This window comes from Manihot esculenta, chromosome 17 (assembly GCF_001659605.2).
Source record: "Manihot esculenta cultivar AM560-2 chromosome 17, M.esculenta_v8, whole genome shotgun sequence".
NCBI lineage: Eukaryota > Viridiplantae > Streptophyta > Magnoliopsida > Malpighiales > Euphorbiaceae > Manihot > Manihot esculenta.
This window is the reverse complement of record NC_035177.2, coordinates 20,796,992-20,816,427: the sequence shown is the minus strand read 5'-3', so window position 1 is coordinate 20,816,427 and position 19,436 is coordinate 20,796,992. Positions and strand designations below refer to the sequence as shown.

Genomic DNA, 19,436 nt, shown 5'->3' with positions numbered 1-19,436 from the left:
ATATATATATATACTTCTTGTAGGCGCACACCCTTACTCACAATCAATACATGAAATAATTTCCCCTTTCATCCAGATATGATATATGTACTGCAAACTGAAACATCTCTAAATGAAATTATAAATAAAAACCAAACTTTTATTACAATAAGCTGGATGATAAAACCAAATCCACTTAAAATTAATTCTCCGATTCCTCTCTTTTATCCTCCAGGAGAGGCTCTTTCTTTTCATCCCACATTGTCAACCGATTCTTGGCGTTCTCCACCTGAAAATTTTGAAGCCAAAACGATAATTAATATCATTAAATAAAGAAAAAAAAAAATTAAAGGGCAATGGGTGGAGGTGGTAGTGGTTGCAACAATGACATTGATGATGAGTTTTCCAAGAAAGTTATGGACCCCCTTCCAAACAGATGTGTCAGAATGGTTCATAATCTTGTGCACAAATTGCAATCAATAGAAATTGAATCTGCCTCTTGTGTTGGTTGGCTAGCTAGCTAGGCGTGTTTGCAAATGCTAAGTGCGATCAACTCGAGAAGGGCTCAGCTGGGAACATTTTTATGAGATAAGAACGTGTACCTCTTTATTCCAATCAGTTCGGAAAGTGACCCACAATAAAATAATAGTCTGCAAAAATGTTCCACCTATCATTCCACTCCATATTCCCTGTTAATTAAAGAAACGAAATCATTAGCTTGTACACAAAATAATGGAAATTTAGATGATTATAAATAATAGTAATGATATGATGTACGTGCCTGGGCACCTAGCTTGAACTTGAAGCCAAGAAGCACCCCTAGTGGTACGCCAATTAGGTAATAACATCCAACGTTCACATATGCAACAAAAGCTTGCCATCCACATCCAACAGCCACCCCTTCACAAATTCAAATTTTAAATTATCAAAAAGATATATACAAGTCTGATGAACTCCAATTCAGAAGTTGTGGCTCTTTTTTTTTGGCCTTAAAAGAGCAAAATTCCACTGTGCCTCTCCACTGCTTCCATGGAAGGGTAAAATCTAAAAGGACAGGCAAAGATCCAACCCCACCACCTAAGATTTATATCATATATATATATGCACCATCATAATTCATACATGTTCTCATGAGCACAAATTTTGGTTATTAGATATTTTTATATTTTAATTTTTACTTTCATATTAATTATTACAAAGAAGTCAAAAATTGCTGCAGTCATAGATGATAAAGAGAAGGAAAAAAGGAAATAAGAAACCTTACCAGACAAAACAGGCTGAACACCATTTAGAATGATAGTAACAGCTAAGAAAGGGCTGAGTTGGGAGACTGCTTTGGAAACAACTTCACCCTCAGTGAAAGCGTAGCTGAGGTAGTCTCGCAACATCATCACAAGAATGGCTGCGATTACAGCGATTACGAAAGAGCACAGGTTCACCATTATCACAGAAAATGCCGCTGATTTTGGATGTCCTGCTCCTAGCTCGTTGCTCACTCTCACGCTGGTTTTTCATTTACACTCGTTACGTCCATATCATCCATAATTGTCGTCTACCCATAAACGATGATCAAGATAACAAGTAAACTGACCTGGCAGCGGCATTGAATCCAACTGAAATCATGTACACCCATCCCGATATTGTCATGCTGCATAGACAATCGAGTTAAGATTGTATGATCCTTTGAAATTTTAATTACAAGGATCTAATTAGTACCCTAAATTTTACTTACCAAACTGAGAGAGAATCCAATGCAATCTCTGCGTTTTCCAGCAACCCAGCAATCAGCACAAGAACTTGAAAATACCAGGTCTCCAAGCACAACATTACTGCTGATGCAGCTGACAATTTAAAGAAACCCCAAAGGCCAAAGAATGCTTGCACACTAAAACCTGCCCACGTTTTCCTACACTTTTTGCTCTTTACAATGTAAAGAAACTGGGCAATCACAATGAACCACCAAGACAAACTCAGAATCAAGGCTGCACCTAACAAGCCCCAGTTCCATTTGAACACTCCTAACCAGGTAAATAAGACGTGCACCCCAAGTGCAACAAGTGATATATATGCACTGGGAGCGATTATGCTTTGCGATTGCAAAAACTTTTGTATGGGAAAGTTAGCGGCATAAGCGAAAATTTGAGGGATGAGCCCGTAGACAAAAACTGCAGCTGCAGCTGCTATGTCGTTTGGTTCACCAAGTAAGATCAAGATGGGCTTCGAAAATATATAGACCAGAGTGAGAGGGATCCCTGTTGCCATCAGAAGAATTGTTGATCTTTGGAGATATATGCCTAGCATTTCGAATTTGTGCGCTCCGTATGCTTGCCCGCAAAGGGTTTCCACTGCACTTCCCATCCCGAGCTGCATATACATAAACACATATACGTCAGGATAATTACTAGTGTTAAAACAAGAATGAAATTTTATTTAAACTTATTAATCAATACACCCTCCTACTTATTAAGAAAAAAAAAAAGGAATAAAATAATTTTGTATGAATATTAATCTATCATGAACTGAAAATTGTATAGGAAAAATTTGGAGAAAATTTCAAAATAATTTGATATATTAAAACGGAAGGCATATTGGTATATTGAAGAAGTTCAATCATCTACTGATTTCCCGTGAAGTTTAAGGGATCTGGTATTTTGGTCTTGCAAAATTCATCTTGAAACAAGCAAACACTCGTAACAGGAGAATGATTATAAAAATGAGTTGTTAAATAATCATCTAAACAGAAAGCTATGACTATTAAAAAATATTATTTAAGCAAATCTTTAACAGAAAGAAGCTGATTAAGAAGAGTACAAAACTTAATCATGGAAAGGGAGAAGGAAATTAAAAAAAAAAAAAAAAGAAAAAAAAGCTTTTTTTTTGTGAACTTCGGTGATAGATCATATGGAACGGAAACAGTATGCTTACGTACCATAAGGCCATAGGCAAAAACTTGGATGCCAGTGTTCCCAAGAGAAACAGCAGCAAGCTGAAGAGTTCCAAGATGACCACAGAAGATCTGGGTAGACATGGAAACCACATTATTCAGCAAGTAAACGATCACTGCAGGAGCTGCAAGTTTGAAGAGCAATTTAAGCTCAACACAGGAAGCTGATCGGAGCCTCTTAAAGGTTGGTGTGTGAGTATCGTTTAGTATATCTTCTAACTCAGAGGAGACTGCTTCATGCCCAGACCTGAAGCTCTGAAGAAGAGGTTGAGAATGAGAGAGCATCATCTTGCTAAGCTGTTGCTTCTTCTTCTTCTTCTTTCTTGTCTCCTCCTATGTCCTTGGCCTAAATGTTAAGCATATATATATATATATATATATAAATGGGGATTTGTATTAACTTTTTTTTTTTTTTTCCTTTTTCTTTTTCAGTTTTTAGTGGTCATATCAGTTGGTGACAGCCAGTAAAAATACCATTTTATGAAAAAAAATTTAACACATGAACTAAACAAATATATAGATAATTTTATAATTTTTATATGAAAATCCATGTTTTTGTGTTTTGTTTATACAATAAAACGAATCTTAGTACGGAGCTAGGTGGACCAGGTGCCTTTTTTAAGGGTAACAGAAATAAATTTATTCAAAATAATAAAGGAAAAAAAAAAGAAAGTATTATAAATCTTAATTCATTTGTGTTTTTTTCAATAGGTTATTGTTCTAGCCGGTTCCTCCGATTAGGGACCTGGGGCTTTCCTGACCTCCTATTTGGTAATTCCTTAATTAATTTTTTGGTTATAAAAAATCTAAATTCATTGGGGCCGCATCTGTAGAATTAATAAGGTGTATACATTTTTGGAGCTTTGTCAAACTGAATTTTAAAGAAATTAAAATGGTATATAGATATGAAAACTTCTAGTGTGATCCATGTGACAATACAATTTAAAAAAAAAAAAAAATAGATAAATAATTTAGTAGGCACGCTACATGTCACGTGTTTATATGAAGCATGGTAACATTGATTTTGTATTATTATATTATTTAGTCCAAAATCGTGCTGCGTTCACCCGTCGTCAGACCGATTCTCTATGCCTACCTGTACCTTCCAGATAAGGAAAATAATCTCCAATCATTTATTTTTTCCCATACCCAGCATTTAAAATTTTTTCTTTTCGTAAAATTGTATATCTTATATCAAAGTTCCTCATTAAATTTACATTTTAAATATAAAAGCATTACAATTAAATTAAATTGATTGAATTGAATTAAATAAAGTTAAAATGAATACACTCAGACTTTAAGATACAATTTAAAAAGAACACCTAAATATGAGAACAGGAATAGGAATAGCTGGCAATAGAATTGACGCATGTGTGAAACAACAATAGAAGGGGAAGGAAGAAAGAAGAGCAGAAGGCTAGGCCAACAATGATGTCCACACTACACAGCTTAGACTTGGAAAATATTCATTGATATGGAAATTGTTTATTTTGAGTTCAAATCTAAATAAATAAAAAAAAATAATGATAAAGAGGTGAGGCTGAGGGCCCAAACTTTTTGGTGGTTTCGACTGGTGTAGTAATCATATTATATTATCTCACCTCTCCTATTCTCTACAATAATAGTTTTGTCGTCGTAACTATTATTTATATTCATTCCTACTTTGTAATAATTTTTAAATTAATATTAGGTTTTTTGTGAATTAAGAGAAAATATATATTAAATTTAAAACCACGTGGAAAATACTAGGCTTCAATTGATATTGACTCCTTAACGGGATTTCTTAAGATTTTTTCTTGTCCATTACTTGGTATCCTTAAGAAGACACCCAATTTCATACTTTTGATATGAAATTATTATGTTAATATTATAAATCAACAAGTTTATATATGATAATTTATATGTTCTACTTTTATTCTAAAATACAAAATAAAAATAAAATAGTTTAATATCATTTTTTGGCCAATAGCTAAAAGTCATATTTTCACAACTATATTGAAATTATTACGTTAACAATTAGTTTTATATTAAACCTAAATTTTTCAATAACTAAAATTTTTTTATCTTTTATATAGATTCATCCGCTGTCTAATCAAATGAATTCGTGTCAGATAAATATAAAATTAAAATTCAGGCCACTAAATAAATAAAATAAAATTTATGCACTCACCTTGTCATGTTTTTAATAAGAAAAATTATTTTTTAAAAAATTTAATATTTTTATTTTTAAGTTTAATTTCATTAAAATTAAAAATATATCTATAAAAAATACTATTAATAACAAAAAAATAACTGAAAAATACTATTAATAACAAAAAAATAATCCAACATTTGACAGAAAAAATTTACTATTTTAATCCCTAAAATTTAATTTTTATAAATTTTTCTTTTAAAAAATTACAAAAATATATATTTTTATCTCTAAAATATTATATAATTAACAGATTTATCTCTCTATTTTTTGAATTCAAGAAAAAATCTCAAACTCAATATCCATAAATAAATAAACTTTTAAATAAATTTAAAATTTAAATTCAGTAAAGATAATAAAAATTAAAATAGATAAAATTTAAATTATTAAAAATAAAAAACCAAAATTCAATAGAAATTATTTTTGTGATGTCGACACTGCTCGTTAGGAAGGAGCAGTATTCAGTTCAAATTAAAAAAAAATCAACCGAATCGAATTAATTTAAAAATTCAGTTCGGTTTTTTATTTATTTCGATTCGGTTTTTAATTTTAAAATTTTCAGTTATTTCAGTTCGATTTGATTTTGATCCGAAAAAAATTGAAAATATTGAACTGAACCAATTAATGGTAATAGTGTATTATTTTCAATAATACAGAGAGATTAGATCATATCAAAGTTAAAATATTTTAATTAAATTTTAAAATACTAAAAATAAAGTATAAAAAATAAAAAATTTATTAAAAATTTAAACCGATCAAACCGAATCGAATCTAATCGAACTAATTCAATTCGATTCGATTTCTGACTAAAATCGATTCTGTTTGATTTTTATAAATACTAAAATTTTAATTTTCAGTTTATTCGGTTCGGTTTAAAACCGAACCGACTGAATGCTCACCCCTATTGCTCGCCATTTAAAAAATTCATTAAAACGTCTCTGACATTCTAAAAAGTCTACTAGTTACTTTTTCTATTAATTTTAGTCATTAAGTATTATAAAAAAATTTAAAATACCACTGATATGAAGAGATTAATTAGTAAATTTTTTTAATAATTTGATATACCAACTAATAATTTTTTCTAAACTATAGAAACTAAATAAAACGTTTAGTGATAAAATTAATAGAGGAACTAACTAGTAGACTTTTTAAAATATCAAAGATATTTTAATATATTTTTTAAAATTTATAGATTAAATAGTAAGTTTTTTATATTATAGAGACTAAATAATAATTTTTTTTATTTTATTATTGATAAGGATATTTTTAAAATTATATTTTTTTTTTATGAAGCGAAAATCATTGAAATTTTTTATGGAATAACCTTAAATTTGATGAAATTAAATCTTAAAAATAAAAGTATTTTTTAAAATAAGAGAAATAAATTGATTAATTATATTAAATTTAAGAGATTTTATATATATATATATATATATATATATATATATACAACACACTGAATTGAACAACAAACGCACTGGATCGAACAAACAAACAAAGATTCAGAGTCAAGCAACAAATTTTTAATTTTAACAAGTTATAACTTTCAATAGTACGTGATGTTGTAACCCAAACTTCTTCTACGGCACAGCAATTTGTCAGATCGAAAAGGTCTGGTTTTCCAGTCGATATACCAAGAAAGTATAAATTTACTGGATCTCTCAGAGTCATTGTTCTTCAAACTATAAAATTATTTATAATAAGCAAGCAATTTTCTGATGTGGAAGATCAGCCTAAGCTGCAACCACAGAGCATACTTATGGTGTTTTAATTTTATTACTGAGGTCAGGGTTCCTGCAACCTTAACCTAAGATCCCCAGAGTTAAGTCAGAGTGAGGAGGGAGAAGAGAATAGTGCCGTCAATACGGACTTATAAGAGTAACAGATATAAAATACAAAATAAAACTTACTATATTTAAAACTTAAGAACTCATACAGAAATTCTTGGAACTAGAAGAGAATTTACAAAGGAAATAGAGAGGAAAGTGAAGATAGAGAAAATAGAGAGAGAGGAGGTATATCATATGTGTGCCTTCACAAGGGGAGAGGTTCCCTTTTATAGAGAATTTTAAGCCTTTACTATTCAGTCACGAAACCTTTACTGTTGATTCACGTGGCCTTTTACTGTTCATAAATAGTAACTTGTCTGCTTCTTTTTACTGTGGATGAATAATTTGGCTGTCACTGCTGCTCATTTTTACTGGGAATGAATAGTTTGTCTGCTACGTCCTTTACTATTCTTGTCTTTTACTCTGATTCTGATGATGAGTATGAGGATGAGGTGTCCTTCTTTTTCTTACCTTTTTTCAATTTATCTTTCTTTTCCTTTTTTACTTTTGCTTTCTGTTTATCTCTTCTTTTACATGTTTTACTTTTGATTTTTACTGGGGGAAGAACTCCATAACAGTCGTCTTTGTTACTATCACAGTATGAAGATGTCTGGTTTTTACTGGAGGATGACGTCTGGGATGACGCTGTCGACTCCGATTCAGAACTTGACTGTTTTTTAATCTTTCTTCTGGACTGCTTCTTTGAAACTTTTTTACTGGAAGACTTGCTTGATGATTCTTTATTGATGGATTGCTTTATTTCTTCCTTTTCTCCTAAAGTAAGCTGATTGAACATTTGCTGGCAAATCATCTTACACTCTTCAGGAGTTTTAGCTGCTGCAAGTAATGCTTAATATTGAGCCTTTTGTGCGCCGAATGAAGGATTTTCTTGCAGAGGTAGTTTAGTAGCATAGGATAGAGCTGGGAACTATGCTTTTTTGACTATCCATTCTTTAACAGTCATTTCTGTGGTGGTATTCTTGAATGACCCCCACCATTTAATCTTATCCTTTTTTACTATGGCTGGAATAGAAGTTCCCGCCATATACTGAAAATCAAAAAACCATTGGTATACCTAGGGAATAAAAAAGTTTATACAAAAATACATTAAAGGGGGTATATAGGTTTCATTCAGGTTGGGTTTATAATTACTTTTGAAATACTTATATACTTGAGATACTTCATATGAAAGAATTTCTTCAGAAATACCCCTATACTGCCACCACTTTAAAAACCAGTTTGAAAATCTGGTGGTTTCTTTAATTTTTTACTGATCAAAATATATTAGGCATGAGTGAGTGTGGTTTGGATTTTGGATATTGAAAACATTTTTCCAAGCATTTATATAATCAAAATAGTTATATGAAGTAAAATGCTTTTTTAGGGTTTTAAATGTTAGACCAGTATACAAATTTAGGGTTGGCCAATCCTTAGGATGGATAACCCGTTTTATCTGTATGGAAGAGTAGGCTATTATATTTTTATCATTTTTATCAAAATTATGTTTTATTTTTACTGACTCAGTATCTTCCAAAATACTATGATAGTATTCCTGAGATTTTGAAAAATCTTTAGGTGTAAAATATCAATTCTCAGTATAATATTTTTTAATAACTCCCCATGGGTTTACATCGTTGTAACCATTTTCAATAACAATTTCAAAATCAGAAATATTTTTTATAGTCTATTTATGAAAACTTATATTATACCCATGAGTAGATTGGATTTTTGGCAAACTCACAGCCATTAACGGATTTGGTACGTCTTTACTGTCTACCGTTTGAGACAGACTAGCCATACCATGAGCGGGTACGATCGCTTTAGTTTTATAGGCCATACTTGAGTCTCCTGAGGAGGAGGCTATATTCTGCAAGGCTTTAATCACCTCTGGTGATTGACTTAATTCTTCAATCCATCTTTTTAAATCTGATGGGCTTGATTTTACATATGATGGGCTTGAGTTTTTTAATTGTGGTTTTATGGTTTTATTCAGGTCTTCCGAATGCTCTGATAAGGCATTTAGGAGTAGAACTTGGGCTGGATTTTACTTCCTTTTGTTTATTCTTCTTTCTTCCCATTGTTCTGTAAGAATTCTCGAGTTAGAAAATCTGGAATATTATTGTTACTACCTTTAATATACTCAATATCAAAATTAAAAATACTTAAAATCGTTTGCTATCTAGCAAAAATCTGTTTAGAGGCAAGAATTTTAACATCTTTCTTTAAAACATCCTTTGCCGATTTACAATCAATTTTGACTAAGACCTTTTGATTTAACAAATCAGACTGAAATTTATTTATGCAAATTACAATACTTAATATTTCTTTTTTAATAGTTGAATAATTTAGTTGAGCTGAATTCTAGTGTCCCGAAGTAAATTGAATTATTCTTTCTTTATTATCTAGCCTTTGTTTTAAAATTCCTCCATATCCTAGATCTGAAGCATCCGTTTCTACTATTCTAAATGCATTCGGATTTGGGATATACAGATAAGGAATTTCTTTTACTAAAGATTTTATATGTCTTATAATGCTGGTATGCTCTTCATTCCATGGTCCAACATTTTTCTTAAGTCTATCATGTAATAGTTTTATCATTATATTTAAATTTAGATAAAAATCTATAACATAGTTTAAACATCCTAAAAACCTCTATAACTGTTTTATTAGTTATCTCATCTGGAAATTTATCTCCAAATACTATTGTTCTTTCTATAGGTTGAATTATGTCATGTTCTATATAATGTCCTAAAAATCTAATTTTAGTCTGGAATATATTCATTTTAGTTTTGCTTAGAGCTAACTCATTCTTTTTTATTACCATACAAAATGTCTTTAAATGTTTAAAATGTTCTTCTATACTCTGGCTGAACACTAAGACATCATCTATATAAACTATACAAAATTTTGAGTAATGATTAAAAATATCATTCATTATTCTCTAGAATTCTGATGGTGCGTTTTTTAAACTAAAAGACATTATATTCCATTCATACTGTCCAAAGGGGACTGTAAATGCCGTTTTATATCTATCTTTAGGGTGAATCTGGATCTGTCAATATCCTGATTTCATTTCAAACTTACTAAAAATATTTGCGTTATATAACCTATTTAAAAGATCTTTTTTATTAGGGATAGAGTACCTAATCCATTTTAATGTTATATTTAACGGCTTATAATTTATAACTAACCTTGGTGTACCTCTTTCTATTTCTGCATTTTTATTAACATAGAATGTTGCACACGACCAAGAACTTCTTGATTTACTAATTAATTTTTTATCTTCTAATTCTTTAATTTCTTTTTTACAATGTTTTAATAATTCTAGTGCCATTTGAATTGGTCTAGCCTTAGTTGAGATTGATTTTTCATTAAATCCTTCTTCATATGGCAAATCTACTATATGTTGTTTTCTAATCCAAAAAGCATTAGGATGATCTGCACATAATTTTTTAATTTTTCTATTCTAATTCTTATAATTTCACTTTCTAATTGCTTTTTAATCCTAGTTAAATGTACATTATTTTTAAATCTTTTAAGTCTTTTGTTTTAGATTTTATTATCGAATTTATTTCAGTGTTCTAATGAAATGTACTTTTATTAAATTTAAATTTTTTCTTTTAGGCTTCTCTGTGAATTCTATTCTAATTGATTTATTTTTTACTTTAAATGTTATACAATCTTCTTTTACCGAGTAAGGTGTTATAAGGTTTATGAATGGTGTTCCTAATATTACCATATGATTTATTTGTTGTGATAACAAAAATACAGTTTTTAACTATAGGTTTTGACTTACTTTTAATGCTTCTGTTTTCCCTAAAATATTTAAACTAGTTTTATTTGCTGTTGTTAATTTTTCTTTAGTTTCATTCCAAAACCTTTTAGGTACTAAACTTGACTTTATAAAATTTAAATCTGCTCCTATATCGAATAATGTTATTGTATTTATCATAAATTCTTCTGATAATTTAATCGTTACTTTTATTAAATATTTTCTAGATGTTATTTATTATAATAATAATATAAAATTATTATCTACTTCTTTACTATCTAATTGACTTATTTCATTCCGGTGATCTTCCTCTTCTTTTTCAAACGAAGAAGACGATTCTAAAATTAATTGTTCTTCTAGAAATTTTATTCTTTTTTAATCTTTCTGGAGTTGATGCTTTAAATCTTTTACTTCAGTTTTTATTATTCTAATTTCTCTTTGCAATTCTTCTATAGATACTGTTTCTTTAGGTTTTGTATTTTTACTTAATATTTTAGTTAAATCATAAGTTTGTTTTTCTATTTTAGGAACGATACTTTTAACTTCTTCTGCTTCATCAAAACTTTTAATTAATTTTTTAAGAAATTTTTCTTTAGTACTATTATCTTCTATATTATTTATTAATTCCAATAATGAGCCTTGTTCTTTAGTTAGGACATTTATCGATTTTTCTGATGAGTTAGTTCCTAACTCATCTATCTGATTTTCACTTTCTATTAATTCTTATTCTGAACTTTCTGAATATATATATAATTTCTGAATTTTATTTACTATCTCTCCATCCAAATCTAACTCATTTAATTTTTTATTGAATCTACAAAATTTAGATGTATGACCTTTCTGTCCACAATTGTAACATGTTAGATCTTTAAGTGATTTTTTATTCCGGGTTTTATTTACTGGAGTTTTCTTCCTATATTTTTTATAAGGTTTATAATTTTTTTTTTATAGTATTCTTCTTTACTAGGTTTTGCTATATATTTTTTCTTGTAATATTGATCCTTTTTATAGTATTTTCTTGGTTTAAATTTAGAACATTGACCATTGCAATTTTTATCTTGGGTTATTCCATAGTCAAATTGTTTACAAAAAGATCCTAATTTCTTTTTAGTTTTATGCATTTCATATTTTAAAATTCTTTATAGTTTTAAATCTTGGCAAATTTATAATCCTTCCTTTTGAATTATACTTTTAATTGTCCATATGTCAATTTTTTTATATGGTATTGGGTTACCGAACTGTTGCTTTATATTATTTCTAACTTTCTCTCCCAGAAAATAAGGAAGTCTTGCTAGAAATTTTTTTTTCCAAAAATCTTGATTTGAATTTCTCTTAACATTAACCTAGTAAAAAATATAGTTTTATAATACTGAAAATCACTTAGTTTTTTACATTTTAAATTACTCACTAGTTCTGCATTTTTATCTTTTAAAAGAGATGGATCTCCTATAAAATATAATGAAATTGTTAGAATTAAGGTTGATACCGCATCCTGAATAGTTTCTCCTAACTCATTATATATGGGTTCACCATCACTATTTACTTGAATTGAGTTTAAAATTTCTAATTGATGTATGTCTGTTAAGTGGTAATCTCACCATCCTTTTAACTGTCCTGTAAAACCTGCTATAATTATTTCAGCTATTGCCCTATCTGAAGCAAAAGACTGAGTTTTATATGCATTAGCTGCCATAGTCATTTGCTGTAGTAAACTTAAAATATTATACTCAGACAATCCATCTATATTTCATTCATAGACTGTCGAGGCATTATACTTGAACTGGGAAGTACTAATTGGTTTATCTAATAGTCCTATATCTGGTGCTCTACTTACTATTTCTCTATGGGATATGAGATTTATTTCAAATTGTTTTATATCTTTTAAATCTGGCTGACTTTGCTCAGTTTCAAATTCTGATCCTTCCTCTATTACATTTATATTTCTAGACTGAGGTGTTTCTGGAGCTACATTTTTATTGGATTCTGAAGTTGTCTTTCAGACTTTGTAAGAATTCATTTTTATTTGCTTTTAATTCCTTTTGACTTGAACTCGATATCTGGTATGGTTTAAAAATATGCGGTTTTATTTCTTTTTTTTCTTCTATTTCTACCTCTTTTTCTTTTAAAATTTTTTTCTATCTTTTTTAACTGAGTACCAATACATATTAAACTTGCATTACTAAAATTATTCTGCTCTATGACCTTTTTATCTGTATTATTTTCTTTAGCTATTTTATATGGTGCACAGATTATTTCATTTTCTCCATGTTTTATTTTACTATTCGTCTTAGGTGGAAAATCACTTTGAATTATTTTATCATTTACAATCCATTCTGGCTTTTTATTTCTTACTGTTATTGGATTTATACTTTTTATCTTTCTTAATTCAAACCACTCAAAGAATTTTATTTTTCCTATTTTATTAACATATTCAAAATATTCTTCTTTTAATTTTTCAAAATTGTTTTCTTTAACAATTTTATTTAATCTTCTTAAATTTTTTGTCTTAGTTATTTCTTTTAAAAATTTCTTTTCAATTTTTTCTTTACTAAGAACATTTAATTTCCTATTTATATTATTTATATTTTCTGTTATAGCAGATGCTGATGGTGATGATGGTAAAGAGGGTGCTATTTCAGCCTGCTGATTTAAATAATTCTCTACCGGATTATATACTGCCTGGGGAACTGAAGAACTATAGTATACTCCTTTCATTTTAAGATGTCTATCTAGAATATCTGGGTCTTACATAGTTTGGATTACAGGTTTAGATTCATCTTCTTTATAGGTTGGATATATTACTGATGGTATATTTGATACTCTTCCTATATCTTCTATAATTACCGAAGATGATGATCATGTATATCTACTACTTACACTTCTATTAAATTTTAATGATACTTTACCATCCTCAAACTGCTCAATTTTACTTAAACTTGTATTTGGCTTTACTTTTTCTTGTTCTGGAGGAGGTACTATGCCTTCTAATATCCATTCATCTGGCAAGGTTATATCATTCCACTGAATTGTTTTAGGAATTACCGTATTTGTTTTAGTTAAATCCGTCTATAAAAATCTTGTTTCTCCTAATTTAGGCTGTAACTTATACTTTGTTCCAAATGCTGAATTCATAACTTTATAATGAATTTTATATATTAATGCTATTGGAATGGAACCTTGTTTCATCCTATAATTATGAGTTTTTATTTCTAAAACTATGCTTTCTAAAATATTTAAGTCATCTAATGAGATTGTCATGTCTGGATATATTCAAAGGATATAGGTCCTTCACTAAGACTGATTTCAACCGATCCTAATTGTAACAGCCCGGAAACCGGTACCCTCTTTGTAACGGTCCGAACCGTTCGGCACTAGGATCCAGATCGGCTTAAGGCCGCCTAGACCCGTAGTAAGCCTATCCTGAACTCTGTGTACCTGTTAAAATCCCATACATGATCCGACTGAACTACTAACTGTTAAAACTTTGCTTTTAAACAACCAGACTTAACCTTTCAAAACACTCTCTGTAGGTCCAATCATATGAACCAAAATGCTCAGATATACTAATCTGAACTAGCCCTCGGGCTATCTATAATACACCAGTGATGCTTTACCAAGTAACCTCCATACCCTATGCGCTCTGCAGCATAGAACCTACTCTGTAAGGGTCAGCATATCATAAGTTAACTTGGCTACCATAGAGTCACAGGAATCAAACCTGGTTTTCTCTAGTGGTCTACTCTGTGGATCACAGGAATCAAACCTGGTCTTTCCTTTGCACTGGTCTTGGGTCAAGGAAATGAAACCCTATCTTCCCTCACAGTTATCTTTCACTGGGTTTTCGCAACACAACATTGAGTAAGTCTGGTTTGACACAGTTCTCCTCAAGAAACTGAAAACAGGATACATGCATATACAAGGGATAAACAAACACTAGGCAATAGGCAAAAGCACATTCTAAACCATATCATACTGACTTACTAGCTATTACATGCCTTTACATATATTTCTTTGATTTACATCATGTCCATACTAGGCTATTACACATGCAGTCTTCTAGTCACCACTCTGCTGTTGCTGACTTTTCCTGCTATATTGAACCTGCAAAACTGGGATTAAGGGAAAGGGATGAGCTTCTAAAGCCCAGTGAGTAGAAACACTGAAAATAGTTCATTCATACACATCTTTTATGAAAATGCAACACATCTCATATAGATTGATTGGACATGACTTCAAAACTCCCTCGACGGGCTATTGATGTCGCCTGGGTCCAATCATCTGGAATTAGACATGACCTCAAAACTCCCTCTAAGGGCTATTGATGTCGCCTTGGTCCAATTCCCACTATCAATGAATAAGGCAATGCAACAACTTCGTGATTCTAATGCAAATCACCCTAATATAAATCATAACATTCATGATGCATGTCCTATGCTGAAAAGCATTCTGTTTCTTTAATAAAAAGATTAAGTTTAGTTCTACTCACCTCTGCTCCTCAAGCAGAAACCTGACTGACGCTGCAATTGCTAATCCTGACGACCTCCCTGAACTGTCGGGTCCAATCCTACACAAATGGACTCGAATGAGGTGTCAAACATACTCTTATCAACTCTTAAACAATCCCCTATAATCCCCTCTGAACCTCTGAAAATAATCACATAAACATGCAAAAGAAGGCTGGATAGAGCACCTTCGGCGGCACCTTCGGCGGCCGAATGTGCATGACAGAGCCGAAAGTCCATTCTTTCGGAAGCAACCTTAGGCAGCCGAAACCTGCCTCCACAAGGGGTTCGGCGGCCGAATCCTCCCTTCGGCGGCCGAACCTGAGTTCATCCAGAACTCAGCTTCGTGCATGAACAAGCCTGCCAAGCACCAACCCCACTCCATACATGCAGACCTCCTCCTTCACTCACATATACTCAGGTATATGAACCAAGGGGTCCAAAACTACCTACTAACCCCAACAAAACAGCAACTATAACACATATACATACTTACACCATTAAAACATCAAAACTAACCCTATATACATAACTCTCCCCTTCACCTCTTTAAAAGCTGTTATAAATCATTAAAACAAGTTTAAAGACTTCCCTTACCTCTTGAAAACAGAAGAGGAACAGCCAACTCAGCAACTCCTCCTCCAAAGCTTCAAACCCTCACAACTCTTCTTTTCTCTCAAAAACGTTCAACCCCTTTTGCAAAAGACCAACCCTCTGCATAAGCTGATTAAAGCTTGCAGATGAGTCAAGGGAGACGTGGCCAAACCTCTGGTCATGATCTGGAGGTGAACACCTGGCCAAACCACGGACTGAGGAGTGTGCACAACTAACCGACCACCTCAGCTTCGGCTGTCGAAACTGCATGCACAACCATGCAACGTTCGGGGGCCGAACATAAACTTCGGGGGCCGAACATTGGGCACTTTCGGCGGCCGAACTTACTATTCGGGGGCCGAACATGACAGAAACTCCTTAGGCCACTTCTCCTCAAAACCTAACTCTTTTCTAAATCAACCCTTTTAAACACTTACAAACCTTTTAGAAAACCTTCACTCTTACCCTTCTAGAACCTCTGACATTCTGGAATTCCACCGGATGGTAAGAATTCTGATGCCTGAACTAGCCGGGTATTACACTAATAAAGAATCCTGAATATTTAAGAATCTTGCATCTCTAACTACTGCTAATATACTAGTATTTAATCATTCTCGGATCAAAGGTTTTATTCCTACTTGAATTAATCATATATGAATATACTTGTACTTTTTACTCCTATGATGACTTAGCATTTTTTATGATAAAAATTATTTTCTCAAAAGGTTTACTTAACTGAAAATCTCTTTCTTCGGTTTTTATCACATAATCTATTTTGAAAACCTTAAACTTTGGGATTTTATAAATATGTTCCTTATCTACTTTAGGAATTTCCCATTCATCTATGGCTTTTACAAAATCTTTCAATATTAACTCATTTTTATTTATTATTCTTTTAATTTCTGAAAACTCTGAATCATCAGATTTTACTGTACTAGCCGATTTACATAAAAAATGATCCATTTTCAAAAATATTGAATTATGTCGTGGTCACTGCCTATTATACCCTATGACGCCTAAAACATTGGCTTAAACGGGTTCAGTTGGCATACCCAAAATATATTCTTTCAAAATTTTTAATAATGGACTCTTTCCCATGCTTTCAACATGGCTCAGATACCGACAAACACACTGAATCGAACAACAAACACACTGGATCAAACAAACAAACAAAGATTCAGAGTGAGGCAATAAATTTTTAATTTTAACAAGTTATAACTTTCAATAGTACGTGACATTGTATATATATATATATCACTTTCAATAGCTGGAGTAATATTAGAGATTGAAAGGTCAGCTTTAAGCATATTTACAGAGGAGGCTAACCAGAGAAATTATCTTTAGCCACTTAATTACTCAAATTTTAAATAAAATTTTTTTATTAATATACCATTATAAATGTTTGGGATAATTAAGTGAGATTAAAAAAATTAAACACTCAAATTTTAATTATTTTTTTTATTAATCTTGTATTAGAAAAGCGTGAGATAATTAAAATGGGGAAAAATTAATTGCTCAAAAATTTTGATAATTTTTTATTGATTTATCATTAGAAAAGTGAGATAATAAAATAGATTTTAAAACATTGTTAAGCTACTGTGTTTAGTAAAAATAAGATTAAAATTAGAAATAAAATTAATAATTTTTGATAAAATAAATTTTTATAAAATTATTTATACAAGTGGACGGATATACTGACAAGTAAGGAAAGCTCTCTGCACTACAGAGCATAAACTCTCGATTTTCCCCCCACCATTTGTGGTGATTAAGATGATTAGCCCAATAATGATTGATGATCTCCTTTTCTTCCAATTCCTCCACTTATTTTCTTCTCAATTTGCAAATATATTAAAATAATTAAATTGACTTAATTTAAAATCTTCATTTTCTTTTTATTTTTATCATGTTAAAATCATGTTGATTGATTAATTATGGGAAATATTTATTTTATTTATAAGAATTAATATTTTATAATTTTTTGGATTGGTGGAAAATATAAAAGAAAAGAAAATATATTTATTTTATTTATAAAAATTAATATTTTATAGATTATTTGAATTGGCGAAAGATATAAGGGGAAAAAAAAACAAAATGAAAGTGTTTTTTACCTTCACTTATTAGTGAGGAAAACTATGTGTGGGACCCATGAGCAACGTTCTCTTTAATTTGGAGAGAAAATGAATAGTAATTTACTGAAATTACATATTTATCATTATAATAATTTATTTTATTAATAAATAGAAGGAACAAAAAAAGATATTTTTCTATTTAAAAACTTTTGACTTTTTAATTTTCCATCCAAATATATTTTTTCATTCACTTTTATTTTTCCTTCTTATTTTCCGCTTTTTTTCCGTACAAACTTTTTTCAAACGTAGTCTTAGTTTCAATTAAAAAAATAAAATGTCAAATCATCTATTTTAAAATATTATCGTTAATAACTCTTAACAATAATATTAAAATTTTTTATGACTTAAAAGAAATTGTTAAATAATTCGCTTAAAGTTGCATGAATGAATGGATTGCATTTCATATTCATTAAATCAAAATCATTGAGATTAAATTAATTTGATTGGTTTGAATTTTAAGGAGAGAATTAGAAAAAAAAAACCTATTTTACTAAAAATTTATTTAAATGGCAAATTTCAATATTTACATAAAAAATAAATAGATAAATAAAAATAATGTAATTTTTATAAAAGTTTAAACATTAGAATTTGAAACTAATTTTTCAGAAAAAATAAATTTAGCCTATTTTCTTAATTGTGTGAAAAAAATACAAAGCTGTCAGAAATTAAAATATTAAATTATTGTGACGAATGAAATTCTAGAAAGAATTACAGTAGCCACTAATTTGTAATGATGTTTTTGAGTGCGTCCAAAATAAAAGGAGTGGGAAAAGAATAAAACTTTCTGATTTTTGTTTTTTTTTTTTTTTTATAAATTTGTTAGTCCGTTCACATCATAATTTTTTAAATATAAATAAAAAATATTAAATAAATTATTTTTAACAATCTTTTTAATTTTTAAATAAATATATATGATAAATAAATTATAAATTTACTGATAAAAAATAATATTTTTTATAAACTCTATATAAAATAAAAATAATATTTTAATATGAATAATATTTTATTTTAAAAAATTATAAAATATTTAAATTATTAACATTTATATTTAATATATTTTACTATCAATATATATATACTTGAGTGGACGCTTGTGAACTGTGGTGGATGGCATGGGCCAGGTTGGGCGGCTGTGTAATATGATGGCAAAAACTTCCGATTCGAGAATTCACAGGTTTGGAAAAAAAAAAAAAAAACCATGAACTTAATAAGTAGCGGAAAATAGGTTAGCAAAAGCTTTAGCTGAGTAGGACTTGAGGGGATTTGTCATTCCCGCTTTGGTGGCCTCGTACAAGTTCTTGAATCATCCTCCCACATAATTAGAAAAGAACGAAAAAGCTTCTGCTCCACGTAACTGAAGCATCAATTATGACAAGATAGACCCAGGAAATTGCCAAAACAACGTGATTACGAGGTCCACTCTGTATCATTGAATATATATAAAATTACAAAAGCATAAGTATTTTATATTTTTATAGAGTAATTTTGGTAATATT

General features: G+C 30.0%; 1 protein-coding gene across 1 annotated transcript; it reads right to left on the bottom strand.

Annotated features, from left to right (window-relative positions):
- Positions 1 to 49: 49 nt before the first annotated feature.
- LOC110605400 (protein DETOXIFICATION 40) lies at positions 50 to 3,279 on the bottom strand. The gene is made up of 7 exons (XM_021743971.2): positions 2,909 to 3,279; positions 1,712 to 2,343; positions 1,571 to 1,627; positions 1,244 to 1,482; positions 761 to 879; positions 582 to 668; positions 50 to 268 (listed from the first exon to the last, which is right to left on the bottom strand). The coding sequence occupies exons 1-7, from the start codon at positions 3,209 to 3,211 to the stop codon at positions 182 to 184; spliced, it is 1,524 nt and encodes a 507-aa protein (XP_021599663.1). The 5' UTR covers positions 3,212 to 3,279; the 3' UTR covers positions 50 to 181.
- Positions 3,280 to 19,436: the final 16,157 nt, after the last annotated feature.